Here is a 22272-nt window from a genome sequence, read left to right as displayed (position 1 = left end):
AAAAATCCTAACGAGGTCTCATGTGGCTTTTCTTTCTCTAGACACAGGTGCCTAGACAGGGCAAGGCTTTGCTCTTCAGGGAGGCCTCTTTCCTAGTTTGTTGAATTTAGCTGCTCTAGGTAAAGAACAGTATAAAAGTCTGATCTCAGCTCAAGTTTACTGAGTCTGACAAATCATATTTCATTTGGAGGAATCTGCTACCCACTTGGAAAGGGAGTTATTAGTCACTTTGCAATGAGCACTCTTGACTTTTGAGAGTTATTTCAATAAAAATATTTTACACTATATGATCCCAACTACAAACAGAAAAGAGCAAAACACAAATGTCCTCAAATCTTGCAATTCTTAAGGGCTGTTTTATATGCCACGGGCAGAAAGCATGATGCTGTTTAATGAAGTGATTTCATAACCAGGAGAAGACAGCCTCACACGCTAACTGTCACATGCTGACGCCCTCAGCATCTCTCATGGTTTTTTCAGACCCATTTTCCTCTTGAAGAACCAGGTGAAGGGTGTCACTTGGGTTCAGCCATTTCAACACTCAAGGTTGTCTTATTGCTTTGTTTTTTTTTTTGAGTTTGGGATACTTTTATTTCTTTGTGTCTGGGGTGGATTTTTTTTTTTTTATTGGTTGCTCAAGACAATACAATGATCTTGACATATCATACATTTGATTCAAATGGGGTATGAATTCTTATTTTTCCATGTGTACAGATTGCAGGATCACTTATTTCTATAAGCTCAGACATGAGAACTACTGCCCTCAAAGTCGAAAGTGGCTGTGATCTATTACTTTACCCCAAAGTCCCTGGGCTCCTTGGAAGGAGAACCCCAACATCACATGTTATACCATATACACTGCTTTTTCCAGATCTTCTAGATAGAATGGGTCATTAGTAGATGCTTATTGAAGCACTTAAAATAAAAGATGCCAAATTCATTAGAACAAGGCACAGGACTAAATATAAGAATCGAGATTATGCCATTTAGTCTTTAGCTCTTCATTTCCATGTCATCAGACCTGTTTTAAAATCATGTTTCTTCAGACAAGCTACTGTTGGATGGCTCTTGGGTTTGGATGTGAAAAAAAGAATTTTTCTCTCTGATTTCTAACGTCCTGCAGTTATTTGGGTTATTACATGGAAGTGCTCTTTGGAAAAGTATTTGAAATCCAGCAGCGCCCAAAAGAAAGCAGAGCTACAGATTTCTCAGTCTCCCTCCTGTGTTTTTTCGAGCTTTACATCTTAAATGTAAAATTTCACTTGAGAGTTTCATATAAAAAACACTCTAAGATTTATTTGCTTTTTAATATTATGAAATTGCAACAGAAATTGGTTTGGCACTTTATACCTTGTACTCATGGAGTTTAAAGGGTTGAACACTCTTTAAAAATACTTACCCAGATTAAATATTTCTAAAATAACGTCATGGGATAAGCAAGACAATGTATTATAATTTTGTGCTGCAGTAATTGTTTCTGGAGTTCTTATTTTAATTTTTTTTTGACATAGTACTCAGATGCATTTTTTGAAAACAAAATCTATCAAGAATATTCTCTTCCTTCTTTCCCCACTTCTGCATAATTGTGCTAATATATTAGCTAGGGCAGTTATGTTTTAAATGGCATGTATATATTTAGAAGTATAATTATGCAAATTCTACCATGTTTATGATTGTAAATATCCTTTGGGAGCAGTTACTTAGCATCTAGTCCTGAAACAATTTTTCAAGAATTCTGGTTGAAATGCTCAGAATTCACTCCTGAATTCATTTCTTGCTGTGTGAAGGTGGGGCTCATAGTTCTCAGTCCCAAGAAAGAATACTACACAGTGATAAAAAGTACAGATTCTTGGACATTTTATGCCACTTACTGGCTTTGTGACCTTGGACAAGCTACTTAAGCTGTCTGAGCCTCAGCTTCCCCATCTGTAAAGGAGGGGTGCTGCTAGTGGGTTCTCATGACAAGTACATCTCCTGATGTGTGCAAACTACTTACATAGGCTTGGCTCATAAAAAAGGTAAAATAAATGATAGCTGCCATCAATAGCTATAAAACACCCAGCAACCCTGCATTTCAGCCTAATCAACGAGCTGTTGAAGAGTTCACTGTCAGATTCAGAGGGGTAGCTAGAAAGAAGGAAATGTGGTACAAATCCCACACTTTTCCTTTGTCCCACCTTCTTACCTGTTCCGGAAGTAGTGTGTAGGGGGGTGGGGAGACTGAGAACAAAAGTTCTAGAGTTGAGTTCTTTTGACAAGAAAGTCACTATTTACTCTTGGCACCTGTCTGGCTGAGTTGGGGCAGAGGTTAGTCTTCTACTAACAGCAGCTGTTAATCCAGAGGGTGTTTGAGTGTCTGCATGTATGTCTGTACCTGTGTCTAAGTGCTGTATATCTGTGTGTGTTTGTGTGTCTGTTTGCATCTGTGTGGTGTATGTATCTGTGTGTAGGTCTGTGTATCTTTGTGGGTCTGTATGTCTATGTGGTGTAAATATGTATCTGTGAGTGTTTATCTGTACATGTGTATGCCTATGGTGCGTGTTATATGTGTGTGTCTACGTGTGTGTGTGTGTGTGTGTGTGTATGTGTCTGTGGGTATCTGTATGTTTCTCTCTGTGTATACATATGTGTTTGTGCATGTAGGTGTGTCTACGTATTCTGTCCACGGGCTTGTGTATGGGTGTGTTTATGTATATGTGTGTGTCTGTGTAGGGCTATTAGAGAGAACAGTCTTGCACAAACACCCCAATTCTACCCTTTGGAGCTAAGTTCACTAACAGGTGAGGAGTCACCTAGCCAGATGTGTTCTGTGCCATTTCACATTTTGGGGAAGGGAAAATATGAAAATGTTAAATTATATTCATAATTACAGTCATATGTAAGAATATGATGATAATTATGACAGTACATTTTAGGTGAACATTAATCTTTTTTGGTCAATGTTTCTAATATTTTCTGATTTAGATGTATACTAATTTAGATTTTCTAAAAAGGTTTTCTATAAAACAGAAATACATAGAATCTTCTAAGATTTAGCAAAAATGTCTCTGAGGCAGGCAAATCCTTTTTAAAAAGAGAGTGGAGGTTCTAAAAGAATGCAGAGGTCACTGAAAGCTCATGTCCTTCCGTGCCTTGGTCAGGGAGCTGCATAGGGAAGACTCCTCAGGTCTGCAGAAGATTCGTGTTTGATTCCCTCCAATAACAAATCCCTGACAAACACAGCTCAGTGAAGCCCTGAAGTTGTTTACATGTGGTAACTACATGGATGACCCCCCACTAGGCACTGGGAAGAAGGCAAATACCACTGTTGGCCAAAATGTACCCAGAACCCAGAGGTGGACACAGTTTAACATGATCATGGTGGGATAGGGCTCTTGATCTTCTGATACTCTCAAGGTGGGCAGTGTGGGGAGGTGTCAGCATGGTGGGATGAGAGGGAGGACAGATCCTGGCTCTCAACATTATATCCAGAAGATGGATTCTTTTTATTATTTTCTGGACTAAATTCTTGTGGCTTTAAATTCCATCTTTTCGGTGATACACCATTCCTCAATCCATACCTCATAATCCACTGCAGGGGACACATCTGTTACCCTTTCTGCAAAGCACATAGCACAAGCTCCAAGCCCCATGACACGTCCTGGTAGATTCCTCTCCAGCTGTGACACTGGTCTGTTCCAGCCAGCCACTGCGGACATTCATTCCACCCCCTTCACCGTCTGTGATTATGAGAAGAGTCCCTATATTTGATTCTCAAAATTTTCAATTCCTAAGAACTATGAAAAGGAGAGAGTGAATACTATTTTCAAATCCTTAATATTTCTTAGTTCTACCTACAGCCAGTCACCACTGAGGTTTTTTAGCTGTGTGAGTTAGAATCTGTTGTTGCCTTAATGACCCCAAATGTTCATGTTCATTCTTGTTCCATTCTCCTGAAATCTGTCTCTTGTGAGATTCCTTATGACTGAACAAATAAGGAGGGCCAAGCTTTTCCTGATAAATTTTGCTAAAGGGGACAGGACTGTCTGATTTCTGTGTGAAAATATTGATGTAGACAGTTCACATTCCATTCACAAGTTTGGCCTTCTTTTTATAAGGTTATATAACAATAGTAAGTGATAATACCATTTTTAGTGAGGAACAGTGGTTCTAAGAAGGTTCTGAATGACTGAATATCTGATTCTTATTTTTTACATACCTTGTGAATTCACATATGATGACAAGATAAAATGCTTCACCTCTTTTGGCCTCAATTTCCTTGACTAGATTTTTATGAGTGTAAAATTATTATGTTGACTTCCTTCAACCCATTCAGGTTAGAGAAATTCCCTGTACCAAAATTTGCTTTTCTATTATTGCTTTATAAATTTTGGAGGGGTTTCAAAACATGAGAGGAAGGTTCTGCACTGGTAAATCATACCAATATATGCATATAAAAAGAAATTTAAATACCCAGAGTGCCTCATTCACAAGAAAAGTTTTGCTGATTTTAGCACCATTCCTGAGTGGATATTAAATCTAAACCATTCTATGTTCATGCAAATTCACATTTTAACATCCTACAAGACAGGCAATGACACATTCTTTCCATTTTCCAAAACCAGATGAGAAAACAAAATTGCATTCTAAAGGAAAAATAGAAATTGTCACTGCAAACAAACCACTCACTTCTTATTTTCTGCAGCAGATCAATCACTATGATCTCTTGATCTATTTCTCTGAATAGTTCTCTGCTAATCACAATTTTCTTCTATATGATTCAGATTTATACTAGTGATAATGCTGGCAAGACCACGGTCCAGAGACCTGATGACTGATGGTCCTTGTGGGCATACCTGTCCTCTTTACCATGGCTACTGTGTACCTCACAGGACCCCATTGATTCAGAAGCTCTTTGCAGAGAAGGCGGACCTTGGATGCTCCTCTGTGCCCTCAGTGGCACTCATAAAGCACAAGGCTGGAGCTTGGCATTTATTATTTGGTATTTGTTCTCTGGTTTGATTTCTGGAGAGCAGCCCTCCCTCAGCAATGCATGAGCACAGACCACCCGTGGCTACCCATCCCATGCCTTACCTGGTCTCTCTGTCTTTGGGGATTGTAGCAGTGCTGTAGGCAAAAACTTGCTTCTCAACTAGAGGAGGGCCAAGGTCCACAATGCCGGATAATCCTGGAGTGTTCCTGGGCTTTTCAAAATATACCAAGGTGCCTGGTTCCTTTTTAAAGGACTGACGACTTGGCGAGGCCAGGTCTGGCTGCATGGTGTGAGGGGGACCGTGAGCATTATGATGTGCGTGCATGTCTATCATCCTCAGGTCACTAACTCGGTGAGGAGAGGCGGGGGGTGTTTTAGAGCCCAGAGTGGGCAAATGGCTATCTGGATACTTCCTTGATTTCTGTCTGTACAGTGATTGTTCCATGTGCATTTCCGCTTGCATGGAGGGGTTACAATAAGCACTCGCTGACCGAATCGCTGTGCGGTGATATGCAATGATGTGATCAGGGACATCCAGGGGGTGCCCTCCATGGGATGAGGCTATGCTCATCCTTCCCTCATGATAGAGGTAAGGATCAGCATAGAAACCCTCGTTTCTGTACATCGTGATGTTTTTGCTGCTCATGTCTTCATCGGGCTTGACATCTCTTCTTTCTAAGATGGCGCTTGGGCTTGGTGAGATGGATCTGGAGACCGGCAGGCTGGAGAGTCTGTCCCGGGGGATGGTGGCATTGCCAGGAACAACCATGGGGCGAGTGCCGCCATAAGGAATTCTGGATGGGGAGGGAGGCATGGAATGAGGCACAGGAGTGGATGGTGGAGAACTGGGAATTGCGTGGGGTGGATGAGCTGTGGATCCAGGTCGAGAGGCACCAGGGCCATCTCCTCTTGCATAAACAATTTCTCTCTGCATCTGAAAAAATAAATAAAGGAATTAGAAAGTCTACTTTGAGATTTGTGTTTTTAGAGAGGTCTGAGTGTGATGCTGAGAATGGAGATTATCCAGGTATTCTCGCTGCAATTGCAAAGGTCTATATGTGCAAGAGGGAAGCAGGAGACTGCACATCAGGGGTGAGCTATGATGATGGAGGCAGAGTCAGACATAGAAAGACTAGAAGGTGCTACACTGCTGACTTGAAGACAGAAGGAGGCATGAGCAAAGAAACGTGCATAGCTTCCAGAAGCTGCAAAAGGTCAAGAAATGGATTGTCCCTTATATTTTCTAGAAAAAGGGTGGTCCTGCCCATAGGTTGATACTGGCCTGTGGAACTCATTTTGGAATTCTGACCTCTATGATATAATAAATGTGTGGTGTTTTAAGCTAGGATTTTTCCTCCCAGTGCTGGGGATTGAACCCAGAACCTCACACATGCTAGACAAGCATGATACCATTGAGCTACACCTGCAACCCGAGTGTCATCCAATTTTAAGTATTGTTATAGTGACCACAGTAAATGAATATACCTGACATAGAGCTCAATGCTGTTGGGCTTGGAGAGAAAATATTGCAGTGGTTTAAATTTTAAAATCATAGTTTCTTACAGACTCTAATAAATGTGGGTCTAATGTATCAATAGTTCTGAAATTGTTTTGTAAAACGTGTCCTGGACATGTTTTCCTACTGTTAGTCCTGGGAAACAGTAATCATCTCTTCTATCTTTCCAAGCTAATACAATCAACAAGACATGACTAGAGAGGCAAAGAAGATCCCTGGGGGAAGCTTGGGAGTTCCATTCATCCACCAAATCTTATTTGAGCTTACGAGAAACCAGACTGAGAAGTTGGGGGAGGGGATAATGATCCTGGAGAAAACAGTAAAATTATAGTCAAACTCATAATTGGGAAGCTGAGGAATCTTGACAGTACACCTTCTGAGGTGCCATGCGGTGTAAGGAACCTGCAGGCACAGCCTCGGTGACTAGGGCTTTGTGCGGTCACAGCCCAGTCTTCCGGGATGTGTTATTCCCTCCCAGTTCAGAAGCTGCCACAGAGTCTCCCACTGACTCTCCTGTAGAAAAGCAATAGCAGAAGGATGAAGTCAATGGGGAAAAGGGAAATGAATTTGTAATTTCAATTACGCTATTGTGTTTAGCAAGGGCCTGAATAAAAAAATTCAAACGATTCAGGATATGATTTTTGATACTGAAATTCTCTAATTGGCTACAAGGGACAGGACAGACAGCCTTGGCCCTTGCTTCAAGTCCTATTTGTGCCATCATGCAAGCCCACATTCCCTATCCTAACTTCCAAGAGGTGTGATAGACAGGAAGAGTATAAATGGTTACAGAGGGGATGAGATAGTGGCATGAAGAGAGAGGGGAGCCCTTGAACAAACAAGAACCCAGATGTACTGACAAAAGATGAACGATTGGAAAAGCAGTAAGTAGATTACTCAGAAAATTTGGAATGGAATCACCAATTGATGGAACCACTGAATCACCTCAGTATATACCCCAAAGACTTAAAATGCAGCCACATCAATGATCATAGCAGGTCAATTCACAAGAGCTAAGCTATGGAACCAACCTAGCTGCCTTTGAACAGATGAATGAATAAAGAAAATGGGGTACATATACACAATGGAATATTCACCATAAAGAACGAAATTATGGCACTTGCCGGTAAATGGATGGAACTGGAGACTATCATGCTAAGTAAAATAAGCCAGTCCCCCCCAAACCAAAGGCCAAATATTCTCTCTGATATGTGGATGCTAACACACAATAAGGAGGGGGAAGAAGGGAAGAACAGAAGTTCACTGGATTAGACAAAGGGGAATGAAGAGAAAGGAGGGGGGTTGGGAATAGGAGAGACAGGAGAATGAATGAGACATCACTTTCTTATGCTCATATACGAATACATGACCAGTGTAACGCCACATCATGTACAACCACAAGAATGGGAAGTTATACTCCATGTCTGTGTGACACGTCCCAATACATTCTACTGTCATGTATTGCTAAAAAGAACAACAACACAAGACTAACAGTTGGCTGATGGGGGGAAAGAGTAGAAAAAACAAAGGCAACAAGAGGAACTTGAAAATGAAAGGGATCCCTCAGCCTTGAATACAAAGAAATCAATTCCTTATCACATGATTTCATTTGTTTAGTAAACAACATTTACCAAGCACTTAGGAAGAGCCATACATTATTGGAAAGTATAGTTCTGAACAAGCCCATAAGTTCCTGCCAGGGACAGGCTGAGTTCTTTTATACACATGGTAGAACACAGGCCAAGAACCAGTGGGTCCTCCACAGCTTCCGGACCCTGGGAGAATTTAGCAATGCAGAACCCTTGATGGGACCAGGAAGTTCCACCTGTTATAGTGGATTTCATATAAAAAGTCACTGATTATAAGTACACACGAGGTACAAATAGGTAGCAACAAATTGAAGCCCGTTGAGTGTTCCGTTCCTGGGCATCAGCAAGCTGGCTTCTCAGCTCCCTTAGGGGCTGTTTCTGGGGACTGGTTCTGGTTAATTACTCCTCTCATGTCACACACTGAGTTCCTACCATCACAGGCCAGTCTGTTCTCCTGTGGTTGTTCGTATCCCTGGAATTCTGTTCATCTCCTCACCTGTGTGGATCCAGATCTAGGCTCAGGCTCCAGGTGCCCTGGGGCTCCAGCCCAAGCAATCCTTTCTCTGCTCACTTGACACCCTCATGACTCAGGTGTGCAGGGCCTTAGACCAGGATGGCCACTCCCAAGGTCACTGCGGGATAATATACCAGCATGGTTCTCGTTCCAGAACGGCTAGAGCCACCATGTGACAGGTTTTGTAGGAAGTCAGCACCCAGCCTCTATAAATGCCTCTCCCACTCAGTCTTCTACAATGTAGGATTCAATGAAAAGAAAGGGATGGCTCAGCAGGGTTTCAGAGGTCGTAAAATGTAAGAAGGACCGGCTTAGCCAGCAGTGAGATATCTGACTGGATTCTCTGAGCAGTCAAACCAAATAAAGCAATAATCAACCAAAATGAACATCAAGATAAATTCATCATATTGATTCAAACATGGCAACTTCCATAAAGCATCATATAGACCACACAGTGCCCAAGACAAGTTAATAACAAATGGCAACTTGTCATTATTGTCATTAATACCCCTGTGTCATGCTCCTGTCAGAGAGAGAGAGAGAGAGAGAGAGAGAGAGAGAAGAAGAAAATACCTCTCCCCTGCAAGACTCCAAATGTCTAGAACCCCTTTGGGTTGAACAATAGTTCTAACCAAGCTTGTCCCTGTTCTCTGTTCTCTTTTCTCTCTTTGTTCTGCTTTAGACAGCATCTTGGTTTGGGGAATTGTGACTCCAATTAACACCCAGTAGAAACTTTCTTCTTTCTGGCACAATACTAAAAAGAGCCATCTAGATTTCAGGAAGTATAAAACTGTCTAGGAGATAAATAATGTTAATAAAAGAAAACTGTAAAATTAATTTTAATTAATAAAAAGTTGAATATTTTTTTAAACAGCAGAGATATCTGTATGGGTATTTAAAAATGTGTTTGGGGATATGAAAAGAAATGGCGAGGCGTTGCATTTTATAAATGAAACATTAAAAAAATTCTCATTAGGAAAAAATTCATTAGACTTTCTGGTGACATATGTAGACATGATCAAAAAGAAATATAACAAGTAGTTAAGAATAACTCTGTGACACTGTGTTGTAAATTCATATGGGGAATGTGGGTGATAGTCAAAATATTTAACAGCCAATATCCAGTATAGCATGGGTGCCAATCAAGCTCAACGGAACTTTAGCTACTGAGGATGATCCTAGCCAACAGCAATTGGCATTGTGTACCTGGTGGTAATGCTGTGTATCAGCCCTGCCTGGTCCACTTCAAAATCATAATGCTATCATCCAACAGAGTCATGGAATAAGTCACTGAGCTACTGAGCTATCTACAGTGGAATCAAATATAAGCATTCAATTATGAAAGAACAGGTGATTGGAGCATCAATGTTTCTATCGATCAAGTGACTTAGAAGTTGGAAGTCTTTGACAGAATTTTCCTGTTGATTTGCCAAGTGATGACTGACTTTCCAAGACAGTTTTAAAAAGTGCCCTGTTAATTTCATCCTTGGCTCCAGAGCCCAAGAAGAGAATGACATGATTATCCCATTAAGTCATGGGAAATAGGTTTTAAGCCTACAACTAGAATAATCTCTGAAAATGAAATACCTTGGGTTCATACACTAAAAGGTATGGACCAAAGACAACTCACTCTTAAGGTGTGTCAAAGTACTGGAAGATGAGAAGAGAGAATCTTCTCCAGGTCTTCAATGTGATCTCCCAAGGAGGCCACTTGCTAGCCCATAAAAAGTGGACTTCCTTGACTCTGCAGACGTTTGTCTGATTGAAGCAGGTGATGAGTCAGAGTCTTATAATTCATAACTTAAAACAACCTCCGCCTTTCGGACTTGTGTTCTTCCCATGTCAATACTTCCTAGAGTGACACACCTATACAATTTTATTTCATTTTGTTTTTTTTAACTATCTGGCTATTTGGTAAAAACATGGCATTAAATACATATTGAGTTTTCCTGTTCTAGTACTCAAAGTTAGATCTCCTAGGAGAAAATTATATTAACCTTACAAGGTAAGAGCAACTAATAATAAATAAATAAATAAATAAACAAAGCACAAATACACACACAAGGCTGAAGATACATATGGAATTGCCATTCACCTTAATATATCTGAATTTATTCTGCCATCAGCCTCTCTTATGTCTGTGGTCTCTAGAAATCATCTCCTTGCTCTTAGTAAGTTAAAAAAGTCTCTGGCTATGTGGTATCCTTAATACTTTCTCCCCAGAAAATTTATGATATTTAAAGAATTTCATATCATAGCAAGAAAAAGATAACCTAAACACAAACATAATGATTCTTCTGAATTCAATACATATTTTTTCCCCCCTGAATGTAAGCTCAGATAGAATGTGTTCAATTATCTGACAGTGTAGGAACCGGACTATTCTCCAGACTATTTATTCTCCCTCATTCATACGGTATGTGGGCATCATCTTTCCCTCTCTCCATTACTGCCCAAATCACTACTGTGACTTGGTTATTTGAGCCCTACTGGTTTTTATAAAGAGGGAAATTTCCTTCAGAGTCTCATCACCATGGACCGGGGTAGGCAGCTATTGTCTCCTCCCATAACACTCAGCTCAATATGTTTGCCCCATATTTCCAACAGTCTAGGAAATACCTTGGATGGCTTCAAATTAATTATTTGAAGTTTGAGTTAGGAATTTTTATCTACAGCTCTAGTTCATTTTCCCAAAGCCCTGTAAGCCAAAAAATGTCACTCATTTAGAAGTTTCTTGAAGGTAAGATAAGAAAGAACACTTTAAAATTGTTTCTGGGGAAAAAAAAAATAGCATGAAAAATGTTTATCTAACATCATTTGGGGAAGCTATCTCATGAATCGTGTCTCTCTGTGGAACATTTAGAATGCAGAGATATATGCTTTGCAGAAAGAGAATATTATATATATATATATATATATATATATATATATATTTTATTGTATTTCAAACCCCACCCTTGCAAGTCTAGAGTTTGTAAACATACCACTCCATAAGACCACACAATGAAGTAACTGGAGAAAAGAATTCTTAGGATATACTTTGATCCTGGAAGAATTAAAGCCACTTACTTTTTCTTCAGGAAACCACCTGTATAATTACGCTATGAAAAAGGCACATTGGCTCAGCTCCCGGTTATGTGATCCCTTTGTTTGCTGGCTTCATCTAAATTCTCAGTTCCACTCTCGGATATCTTAGGCAGCTTTCTCTTCTGATGAAATCATCACAAAGGACGCGGAGATCCTAAAACGTTCCCCAGCTTGAGTGTTCACAACCAGTAAAGACCATTTTGCTTTACCCAGTTCTCAGAGCAGAGCTGCCACAGGCATGGGTAAAAAGTAGCCTTCCCTATGATAAGCCAATTTCTCCTCCCCTTGGAAATTAGTCACTGAATAACCTCAGCCCACATCCAACCACAGGCGACTGCACGGGTGAGTCAGTCTTTCAACAATTGCTTACAGGGAAAATACATACCAGCAAAGGAAGTCTTAAGAGGCCTAGGTAAATGGGTTAAATCAAGAAAATATTACCAAATCAATTTTACCTAGGTCAAACAGGATCGTTTAAACAAGCAAGCCAAGAAATGAAACCATCAAGAAAACCCAACCTGCTAATTGCTTCCAAGGACCAACTCTTAGATCAGTTTTCTGTTAAGAGTGCTGCTGTGAAAACCTAGACCAGTGCCCCAAACTCATTCTGCTGCCAGACTTTTGAAGTTCAGGAATTGGCAAGTGAAGGAAACCTGAGCCTCTTCCCCAGGTTCATAATACTGAAGGGAAAACATGGGCAATAAAGGAGGCTGTCTATTAATTAACCAGCCTGCCTTGACTAAGCTGAACTTTGGGTAGCAGCCATTCACCAGTCCTTCACAACACCGGGTAAGCAACTGCAATCATTCTGGAAAACACAGCTGAAATGAGAAGGAAAGACAGGGCAAGGCACAGCTACTCAAAAGAGGAGAAAGGCCCCAGATCCCAGCAACCCCACCCTAAGCAAGATGGAAGTGGAGCAGGCAGGACATTCTCCAGAGACCTCCCCCTTCGCACCACTGTCAGCACAGCCACTCACTCCCAGGGGGACGGGGACAAGGAAGTGCGTATCCACAACAAGAAGTGGCTTGTGCAGCTCTCAGCCGGGGGACAGGCATTAACACATGGTTGGCGAAAGTGAGGGAGATGGAAGCGCCTCCTTTGCTTGCAGGTAGGCTGTGTTTTATCCATGTCACGCTTTCTGAGTCCTCGGGGACTGAGTGGCACCCAGTGGCTCTCCAACTGGGAATCCTGTGACACTGAGCTCTAAACGCTGGGCTGGCCTTATGCCACACCCGACTGCCACGCTCTGGGCAGCCTGTACATTTTTCAAACATTTTAAGGTTTTTGGAGGTTGTTCTTGTTGACCAAAAGAATGCCCTGACGTCTCTTAAGACCAAATCCAGTCTGCATTGCAGGCTTTCTAAAAAAAAAAAAAAAAAACCAACAAAACTGTTTACTGCCCTGGGATCGCTTCGTGGCCATTAAAGAAGGGGAAAAACGGAGCACATGACATTGCCTCCCTCCTAGGATGTCTCATTAGAAACAATATTTGGATGAAGTGGTTGCAAGAGATGCCACCTAAGAGGTCGGGAGAGTAGAAGGAATGTGAAAACCCCTTGTTGTGATTTTTAATCTAATCAGCAAGGGTTTGTTATTTCTCACCAGATCATGGGACGCACAAGCTATCGGGCTGGGGAGGCATCTGGTATACATTTGGCAGGTTTTGTTTCTCCAGTCAGGGGCGGGCTTTCCAGGAAGGAGGATGGATGCAGGGGCTGCCTCCCTTGACTGATGAAGCCTTGCTTCCACTCCTCCTGCGCCTCCCACAGTCCCTGTTTTATGGCACGAGGTGTGCTAATGAGCGGGGCTCCTGGAGCTCGCTTTACCTGCTGTCTGTGACATGTAGGACTGCTTGTTCCAGACGTAGGGGTGTGAAGTGTCTGGGGCCATGCTGTCCCCCACCAGGAAACAAGACTGTGAACTCTCCGTGCTGTTTGACCAATGCATCACTCCATGTGCGACATACTATTCTATGTCGTACGCCCTAGAGAGCAGTGGCTTCTTGGACCCCGCTACCACGTGAGTCAGTGGGTACCATGTGAGAGGAGGTCTGGCTTACCCTCTCCCACCTCTTCCTTCCTGCCCTGTTCAGAGCAATTTCCTTTCACTTTCAAAATGCTCCAGGGCGCTGTGTGCACAGAGCCAGAGCCGGCATGGCTTCGTCATTACAAGGGCAGTAATTCACTGTCAGGAGCTTGAAAGCCAGCCCAATCCTGTGGTGAATCAGGATGAGTTAAATGCTCTCTAGTAAGCATGAAGCTCACTCCAGAGAAAAGGGGAGTTCAATATCCCAAGGCCCCAGAGTAGCAGCTAATGAACCAGACATGCTAATTTCCTAAGCAATATCCTGGTGCCATACACGGGGCCCAATGGCTTCACCCGAGTGGAGCGTGCTCTCCAGAGAAGGGCTTCCTCAGACTCAGTTCTTACCACAAAGTTTGGCTCAGTCTGCACACAGTCAACTCCCGACACCCCCATGCTCTCGTCTGATTTCTTCACCAGATCCTTCTCAGCCCTGCCTACCTTGGGATGCAACAGCCTTTGTCAAATTACTCTTTCCCAGCAGTGCATAAAGTGTCCTGCTATTCATTTCCCCTCTTCCTTTCATTGACTGAGGCTATAAGAAAAGTGGAAGCAATTTATTTCTTTTGAGTTAGTGTTAAGAAAGGACATGCTAGTAAATATTCAGCATTACCTCAGTAGGAAATAATTTCTATGCTCCGGGAAAGCCAATAGTATTGTGAAATTTATTCCTTACTAGCCTTTCTTGTTCATTTCTTTATTGACTTTAAAAAAAAAACACTTAAGTATGCTAAAAGAAACCCCAAAATGTGCCCATAAACATAATGATGATATTGTGAGAGAGCAAGTGATTATTATGTTGGACATATTTCAAATACATCTTGTTTAAGCTGTTAAAAATTGCAAAGATGGTCATTTGTGAGGTCTTATTAACCTATTAAGTGTTTCATTTGATCATAAATGGAATGTCTACCAGCCATGTGACAGACAGTCTGTTGCCAAAATTACTGAATTCTCAGGAAAGAGAGGGTCCAGCCAACTGATGGCTATATATTTAAGATCAATTAATTTTCACAAATATGTTGACCCAAAGAACTCTGCTGAGTCCTCCAACGCCAGACCTGGTGGAGCAGTTCTATGCCCTACGCTGAGAAAGATCTCAGTCTGGAACAGAATAAAAAAGAAATATTAAATAAATCATTTAACTTCCAAGCCACAATCAATAACCATGCAGAGCCACAGGAGAGATAAAGAAAGAAGGCTTTCTCTCCCAGATACCTGACTTTCCACTGGGCTACTCCTGTGTTATCCAGGCCAAGGACAACCTCCTTTTGTACCTAAAATAGTTACAGTTTGTACATTCACATCTTGTTTCTAAACACTTGGAACAGATGGAGCCAACTACTCCTCATTTTTTATCTCCTTGTCTGCACATCCACCCATTTCTTGGATGGAAACAGTCCTCGTATGCTTGACTCCCTTTTATCATTTTCTAAATTTGTTGCTGACACATCATCTATGTTACCAAACTCAAACTATGCAGTGCCTTAGATATTTTCTTTTGATGATGGGTTTCAAAAAGTCTAACTTATCAACATAATTCGGCAGTATATAATATATTGCTGTATTTACTTTAACACTTCTTATTGTATAAAAAATTTTAGATGCCTTCCTCTCCCTTGGAAATACTCATTATAATAACCCAGCAGTTTACAGTTTACAAAGTGCTTTCAATTTTGATTTTATTTAATTTCATGCAATTTTATTCTATTTCATAATATGCTTATGTGTATCATGCTCACATATACTTATGTAATTATACATCACCTCCTGCAAACACACACTGATAATCACCCACCAGTTTGCAGATTACAAAGTGATTTCAATTACAGTTTCATTTCATGGCCCCCAGAACTCAGTGAAATACCTACTTACTGCCCCATTTGAATGGTTAGGAAATGAAGCATGGGGAATTAAGTATCTTGCCCAACTTCTGGTAGCTGAGAAGCACAGCAGTACTTATTCCTAGAGGACACATTCCAAGACCCTTAAATGGTGGATAGTCTCAGCCCTATATATACTATGTTTTTTCCTATAACATACAAACTTATGATACAGTTTAGTTTACAAATTAGGCACACTACAAGACGAACAACAACCATAATAAAACAGGACAATTACAACAATATGCTGTAGTGAAAGTTATTTGAAACTTATTAATTGCTTCTGGAATTTTCCATTTAATATTTTCAGATTATGATTGTGCTCAAGGTCACTGACACTTGGAAAGGAAAACTGCAGATAAGTGGGAGGGCCATTGCAGTGAGGTAGCAAGAACCTCAGTTCCAGGATTCCCACTGCTTCACTTCCCCCACCACTGGGAAAGGCCGTGTCCTCTAGGACACTGTGCGTGTTCTGCAAAGAATCACATCCCAATGCCTTCCCAGCCAGGATCCCTGAGGGGCAACTCTATTCCTGGACTTTGGTGGACAACATGGAAAACACCATCTGAGAAGTACCTCTCTTGCTTTGCTCACAGGTCTGGATTTTCACAGCAGAGGAAAAGAATCTCTGGAAGTCTCTTTGGGCATGGCATCTAATTATCCAGTTGGTCTCTTGGCTTACATTAGGTTTTATATACTTGTCTTGTTATGGTTTAGATATGAACCATATCTAAAAAGCTCATGTGGTAGACAGTGCAAGAATTTCTAGAGGTGAAATGACTCAATCATGAAAGGTATAATTTAATCAATGGATTAATCCACTAAAATGGATTAACTGGGGGTAACCATAGCAGGTAGGGTGTAACTGGAGAAAGTAGGTCACTGGGGGCTTGCCTTTGGGGTGTATATTTTGTCCTTGGTGAACAGAGCTCTCTCTGCTTCCTGGCTGTCACGTCCTGAGCTGTTTTTGTCGGCCACACCCTTCTACCTTGATGTTCTGTCTCATCCAGGGCCCAGAGCTATGGATTGGACGATCATGGACTGGATCTTTGAAACCAGGAGCTAAATAACCTTTTTCTCCTCTATGTTGTTCTTGTCATCTTCTGGTCACAGCAATGAAAAAAAAAAAAAAAAAAACAACTAACTAAAATATGCCTCCAAATTATATTAGTTATATAATTAATTATATAGCATTTATAATTAACTAATAGATATGTCACTATATATTATGCTTATGTATATCATGTCCATATATATTTATGTAATTACATATCACTCATAAATTATCACTATATAGATGTCACTACATGACTATTAGTTATATATATATATATATATATATATATATATATATATATATATATATACACAGACATACATACATACTATCATCAGACACTAGGTTACCCATGGGCTAATTATCTGGGACACATCTGATTAAAATTCCTTAGCATTATGACCCAATTCTGTTACTGGGTGACATTTCTGGTAGATGCATTAACCACTGACAGAGGTGCTAGGTCCCTGTCTCTGGGCCCTTTGCCCATCATTCTTTTCACTAGGGAAACTTGTCAAAGTTGATTATGTTGTAAGTGAAGAAGTTTAGATACAGCATTATATAGCTTTCAGATGATTGTGACAATGTGAGAATTTAAAAAGTATATATATTTTGGTTTGATGATTTGACAGATCAAAACTTACCAAATGAATTGATGATTATATAGAATTTTATGTTCTACAACTGCAACTTAAAGGATGGATAGTTTTCAAGACCCATTAAAGAAAATGATGGCAAACACATTGATGAATGACAGATGCCAACTTGGAAACCAAATGGCTATCTACAGTACTCTTCCCTATCCTTGGGGTATACAATCCAAGTCCCTTAGTGGTGCCTGAAACCACAGGGATTATACCAAACCCTATATATTCTAAATTCTCCTTACATACATATTTATGATCAGGTTTAATTAATTAATTAATGTATTATAGACCTTAGCAGCCTCAGCATATAGTATTTTTTTTTCTTTCCTTTGATTTAGAACTCTCACCTCTTGTCTTAAAGGAAGCTCTTAACAACTACCCTTTGGCATATTTAAATAGCCTGTATCACTACTCTTGTGCTCTGAGGCCATCATTAAGTTAAATGAAAGTTACTTAAATACTGTGATGTTTGACAGTTGATCTGATAACTGAGAATTGCTACTAAGTGACTCACGGTGGGTACTGTATACTGCGTGGATACACTGGACAAAGGGATAATTTACATCTTGGAAAAGAGTGGAGATGGCACAAAATTTCATGACACTGATCAGAATGGTATAGAATTAAAAACCTATGAACGGTTTATTCTGGGAATTTGCCATTTACTATTTTGAACCATGGTTGACAGAGGAGCTCCTCCAATATCAGGACTGCTGTTCTTCCAATACCCATTTATCATGGCCTCAAGCAGTCTCAAGCAGTCCCAGTTTCTTATCACCAAGTGTTCTCTGGTAGGTTTGTCCCCTACGGGGCCTCCTTGCGCCTTCCTTTGCTTTCCTCACAGCTCACCTGGAACCAACTCTGATGACCTAGGTTGTGATTTTGGCCTTTGTAAGGATTCACCCCACTTCTTTCTTCATATTGATTCCAGTAGGATATATGCTAGTTCCATTACCACTTATTAGAACAAACATCTAATGCAAGGTGAGCTGTGTTAGCAGAGTCTTTTTTAAAGAGACATCCATGGATGGCTTCCAATGAAAGGTGTTTCACTGTGTCATTATTTTGATCTTCAGCTGAACGATATCAGCTACTGTGTCAGGGGAACGAAGGAGTGTGTGAGGGAAGAGCCCCAGAGGTTAAGTGAAAGACAATAATCCACAGTCTAATTTTCCCTCAAAATAAACCTGAAAAAACAATGATGGTGTGTCAAACCAAACAGCCCTTGTGCCATTTCATCCTGGATTAAAAAGAGTCACTTGTCCTACTCATAAAGTAACCTTCAAAACCAGAAGACATTCCACAAGCATCCCAGGTATATAGTGTATGTTATCTGAGAAAATCCTTATGGCTCAGACTGGGAATTAAAGCTATGTGTTACAAAGGTTCAGAAGTAAAAAAGTATATTTTCCCAGTTCTCATTAGTAATGAAAAAATCTAAGAGCTGTGGGTTTATAAATTAAATGAATACAGTTTTGAAAACCCATCTGTTTTCCTGGGCTTTAGTTGGAGTCTGTAGCAGACAGCGTAAGAGCACCTGCTTGTTTTTGGACTGGACCAGTGGACCTGAATTCCCTCGGGTATGTCTCTTAGAAGACAGTGCAACATAACGGAGGGGGAAGAATATCAATGGGGAATCATGGAATCTAAATTCTGCTCCAGGTGTTAACATCAGTTTTTTTACCTATCAATTAGAATCTGGTCAAAATTTTCTCTAGGGCCCATTCCAATTATAAGATTCTGTGGGTTCATGAGATATTTTCTGAGTGGCTACTGTGTTATGGTTTAGACATGAGGTGTCCCCAGAAAGCTCATATATGAGACAATGTAGGAATGTTCAGAGATGAAACGATCAGATTATGAAAGCTGTAACTTAATCGGTGGATGAATCCATTTAAAAAGACTACTGCATTGGGTGATAACTATAGGCAAGGTAGGGTATAGTTGGAGGAAGTAGGTCACTGAGGGCATAACTTTGGGGTTTATATTTTATTCCTGGTGCCTCTATCTCTCTGCTTCCTGTCTGCTAAGAATAAAGCAGCTTCCCTCTACCATGCTCTTCCACCATGATATCCTGCCTCATTTTAGGTCCAGAGAAAAGGAGTTGGCTGACCATGGAATGAACCTCTGAAACCACTAGCCAAATAAACTTTTCCTCCTCTAAGATGATATTGTCAGGCATTTTGGTCATAGTGATGCAAAGCTGGCTAACATACATTGTAACAAGTCCAGGGATAGCACTGGTGTGGGGGTAAGGAGATCTGTAAGATGTCTTTCCTACTTTTCAAGAGCTTACATTCTGGTTGGGAAAGTAAGGTAAGTACATAACTGTTAAAAATAAGACAAAGCAAGAGTCATTTTAATGAGAGTGATAGACAAATACTCTTAGAGCCCACAGAGAATGAGAGCCTTCTGGCTGAATTAGTTGTGTAACAATAATCCGAAAAGGTGAAATTTAAGTAGGTCATGGATTAGGAGTAGAGTTTCAGTAGGTAAAATAGAGTTTCCTTTCTTAGGTATTCCAGGCAAGAAGGCATGGTCAGAGATAGAAGGTAGGGAAGACCAGCTGCCCGAGGGAATAGATGGACCACTGATAGCACCAGAAAGTTGGTCTAGGTCAGTGATTCTCCACCCCCAGTATGCATCAGAACTAGTCAGAGGGTTTGTTAAAAGATTACTCGGTCTCACATTGCGAGTACCTGATTTGGGAGGTGTGAATGGGGACCAAGAATTAGCATTTCCAACAATTCCTTAGGGGATGCTGCCCTGCTGGACCAGGAACTACTCTTAGAGAACTGCTGTTCTAGAGAGAAGAGGGGAAGCGCCACATGGAGTCACTATAAACACATGATGAGATCTCCATCCTACTCCAGGCTTGGCTAAATTCTAGTTCAGGAGGGTGGCCTTATTCAACTTTGGGTTTAATTCTAGGCATTTGTAATTACCTAGAATTTCTCCAGCAGTAAATATTTTCACTAAATCTGCCAGGAGAAGATGGAGATGGGGAAGTCTCTAAAAATATTAAACATTAATGAAATATTGTATCTCCAAAATGCCTCCCAGAATTAGCTCATTTAATCTCCAGATCACTCCCATCAGATAAATATTATCATCAGCCATTTCACTAATGAACAAACTGGGACCCAGAGATGTCAAGTGTCTTATCCAAAGTCAAATAACATGGCCAGGACCTAGGAAATGCCAGAACAATCTTGCATTCTAGTATCAAGAAATCAGTGAGGATGTCCGACTTTCTCTGAATGCTCTTCAAAAGACAGCACTGGCTTGAGAACCACCGAAGATGAGTATTATTTCTGTCCAAAACCAGGTTCAGAGATATCTCAACAAAGACATCTGCACTGATTGTTACAAGAGAGAAGGGTGAAACGGACCCAACCATATTAATGCTATCTATAAATGGGGGGTAAAAAAAGTCTTCCAAACAATGACTCTAGGATATGCGTGAGCCCCACAACAGTGCTCCATTTCAAAGGAATACCTTCCTGTGTTTTCAGTTCAAATATCAAGTCAGTCAGCCAGTGAACACGGCTGGGAAATGTGAGATGGTTAGCAAAACCACTGCTTCACCTTATTTGGATAAATAACAGCCTCAAAGACAAGCAGTTTGGGAGTCGTGCATATCCTGAGGCTGAGCTTGGCAAGCATATTTGCCCACACCCTGCCATGCCCTGCCTTGCCCTGACTGGCAAGAGAAGTCTAGCCAGCCACCAGCCTGTCCCCACTGAGCTCTGATACTGATAGGACCCTCCTCAGAGACTAGGTCAGCTTCCCTGTGTCGCAATAGCAAACTGTGAAACCTTTGAGCGTTCCTACTCTCTAATGAAGCCCTGCATTCCTAGAACAAAGTACCTCATAAGAAACAACCAAGACAGCTCCAGGTCCAGCGACTCTGTAGAGAGAAGTTATGTGCCATGAGATAAAATGTCCACATCAGGAAGGAGGTGGATACTGTCTAGTTGCTCCCCCAAACTCTGCCCCCCGCAATGGGCAAGATTTCTCTGCCCCCACAGGAAGCCAGGCATGTGAAGAAAAGGCTTTATCTTCTCTGGAGTGCTTTTCAAAGTTCATGATTAGCACCACTTCAAAGAGAAGTGGTGCTCCAGGCTGAACCAAAGGTAGCTCATCTCCCCCACTGTCCAACCCAACCTCTAGCCTACTCCCTTTTTCTTTGTATTGTCTTTCTCTATATTTTTTTGTATTTTTGAAAAGCAACACCAGGCAAAATTTATCCTCTAGTGATGATGGGAAGATATGAATCAAAATAAACAGAGGGCGTTTCTTCAGATTCGAACAGCAAAGCATTGGCTCCATTTCGAAATCTCTGCTCCAATATAAAAATTAATTTCTAAAAAGTGTTATGGGTGTGATAATCCTCTTCAATCATTACTCCTTCCCTCCCTAATACTCAAGGAAGACAGAGGAGTATGGCGGTGGGACAAGCACTGGATTATGAATCAAAAGAGTTGGTTTCTCTGTAGGAGCTCTTGTTGGCAGAAATCTCACCACTCTGAGTGTGATCTTGACCCTGAACTTCTCTGAGCCTCCAATTCTGCTGTCTCATTGTACTTACGCTTCTGGAGCCACAAATGCCAAACAGGCTAAATCATCACCACATTACTGTGTGTGCAGAAATGCGTAAAAGACATACATTATTATTAACATCACCAACAAACATTCATGCACTTACTCAATGAGTTTGCGAGTGAAGCAAAAGGAACAAGATGAATAATACCCACTTGAACACATTCCTAGGGAGAGGAAGAGAATGAGACAGTCTCTTCTTGAAGCACAAGAACTGAGGAAAGAATGGAAATTGTGAATGTAGCCAGTGTGAGAACACCTTCCTGTATTACATAGCAAAGACATCATCCTCGAGGATGAAAGTCCAATCACGTGCCTTG

The 22272-nt window shown here is 40.9% G+C and overlaps 1 protein-coding gene across 23 annotated transcripts in view; it reads right to left on the bottom strand.

The window, feature by feature from the left end:
- The window catches only part of Kiaa1217 (KIAA1217 ortholog), a 417045-nt gene that overhangs the window by 59778 nt on the left and 334995 nt on the right, over positions 1–22272 (bottom strand). For 22 of the 23 annotated variants that reach the window (XM_058578583.1, XM_058578584.1, XM_058578587.1 and 19 more), the window contains one exon: positions 5074–5906. In XM_058578583.1, the coding sequence (XP_058434566.1) occupies positions 5074–5906 (833 nt within the window). Of the gene's footprint in view, positions 1–5073; positions 5907–11660; positions 11967–22272 lie in introns of those variants that run through there. The other variant, XM_046442248.2, reaches the window with a different exon arrangement.

Source organism: Marmota monax, unplaced genomic scaffold (genome assembly GCF_021218885.2).
Source record: "Marmota monax isolate L192 unplaced genomic scaffold, Marmota_monax_Labrador192_F-V1.1 WCK01_AAM20220418_F8-fsc00072, whole genome shotgun sequence".
Taxonomy (NCBI): domain Eukaryota; kingdom Metazoa; phylum Chordata; class Mammalia; order Rodentia; family Sciuridae; genus Marmota; species Marmota monax.
The sequence above is the reverse complement of the archived record's forward strand: the minus strand, read 5'-3'. Positions and strand labels throughout refer to the sequence as shown.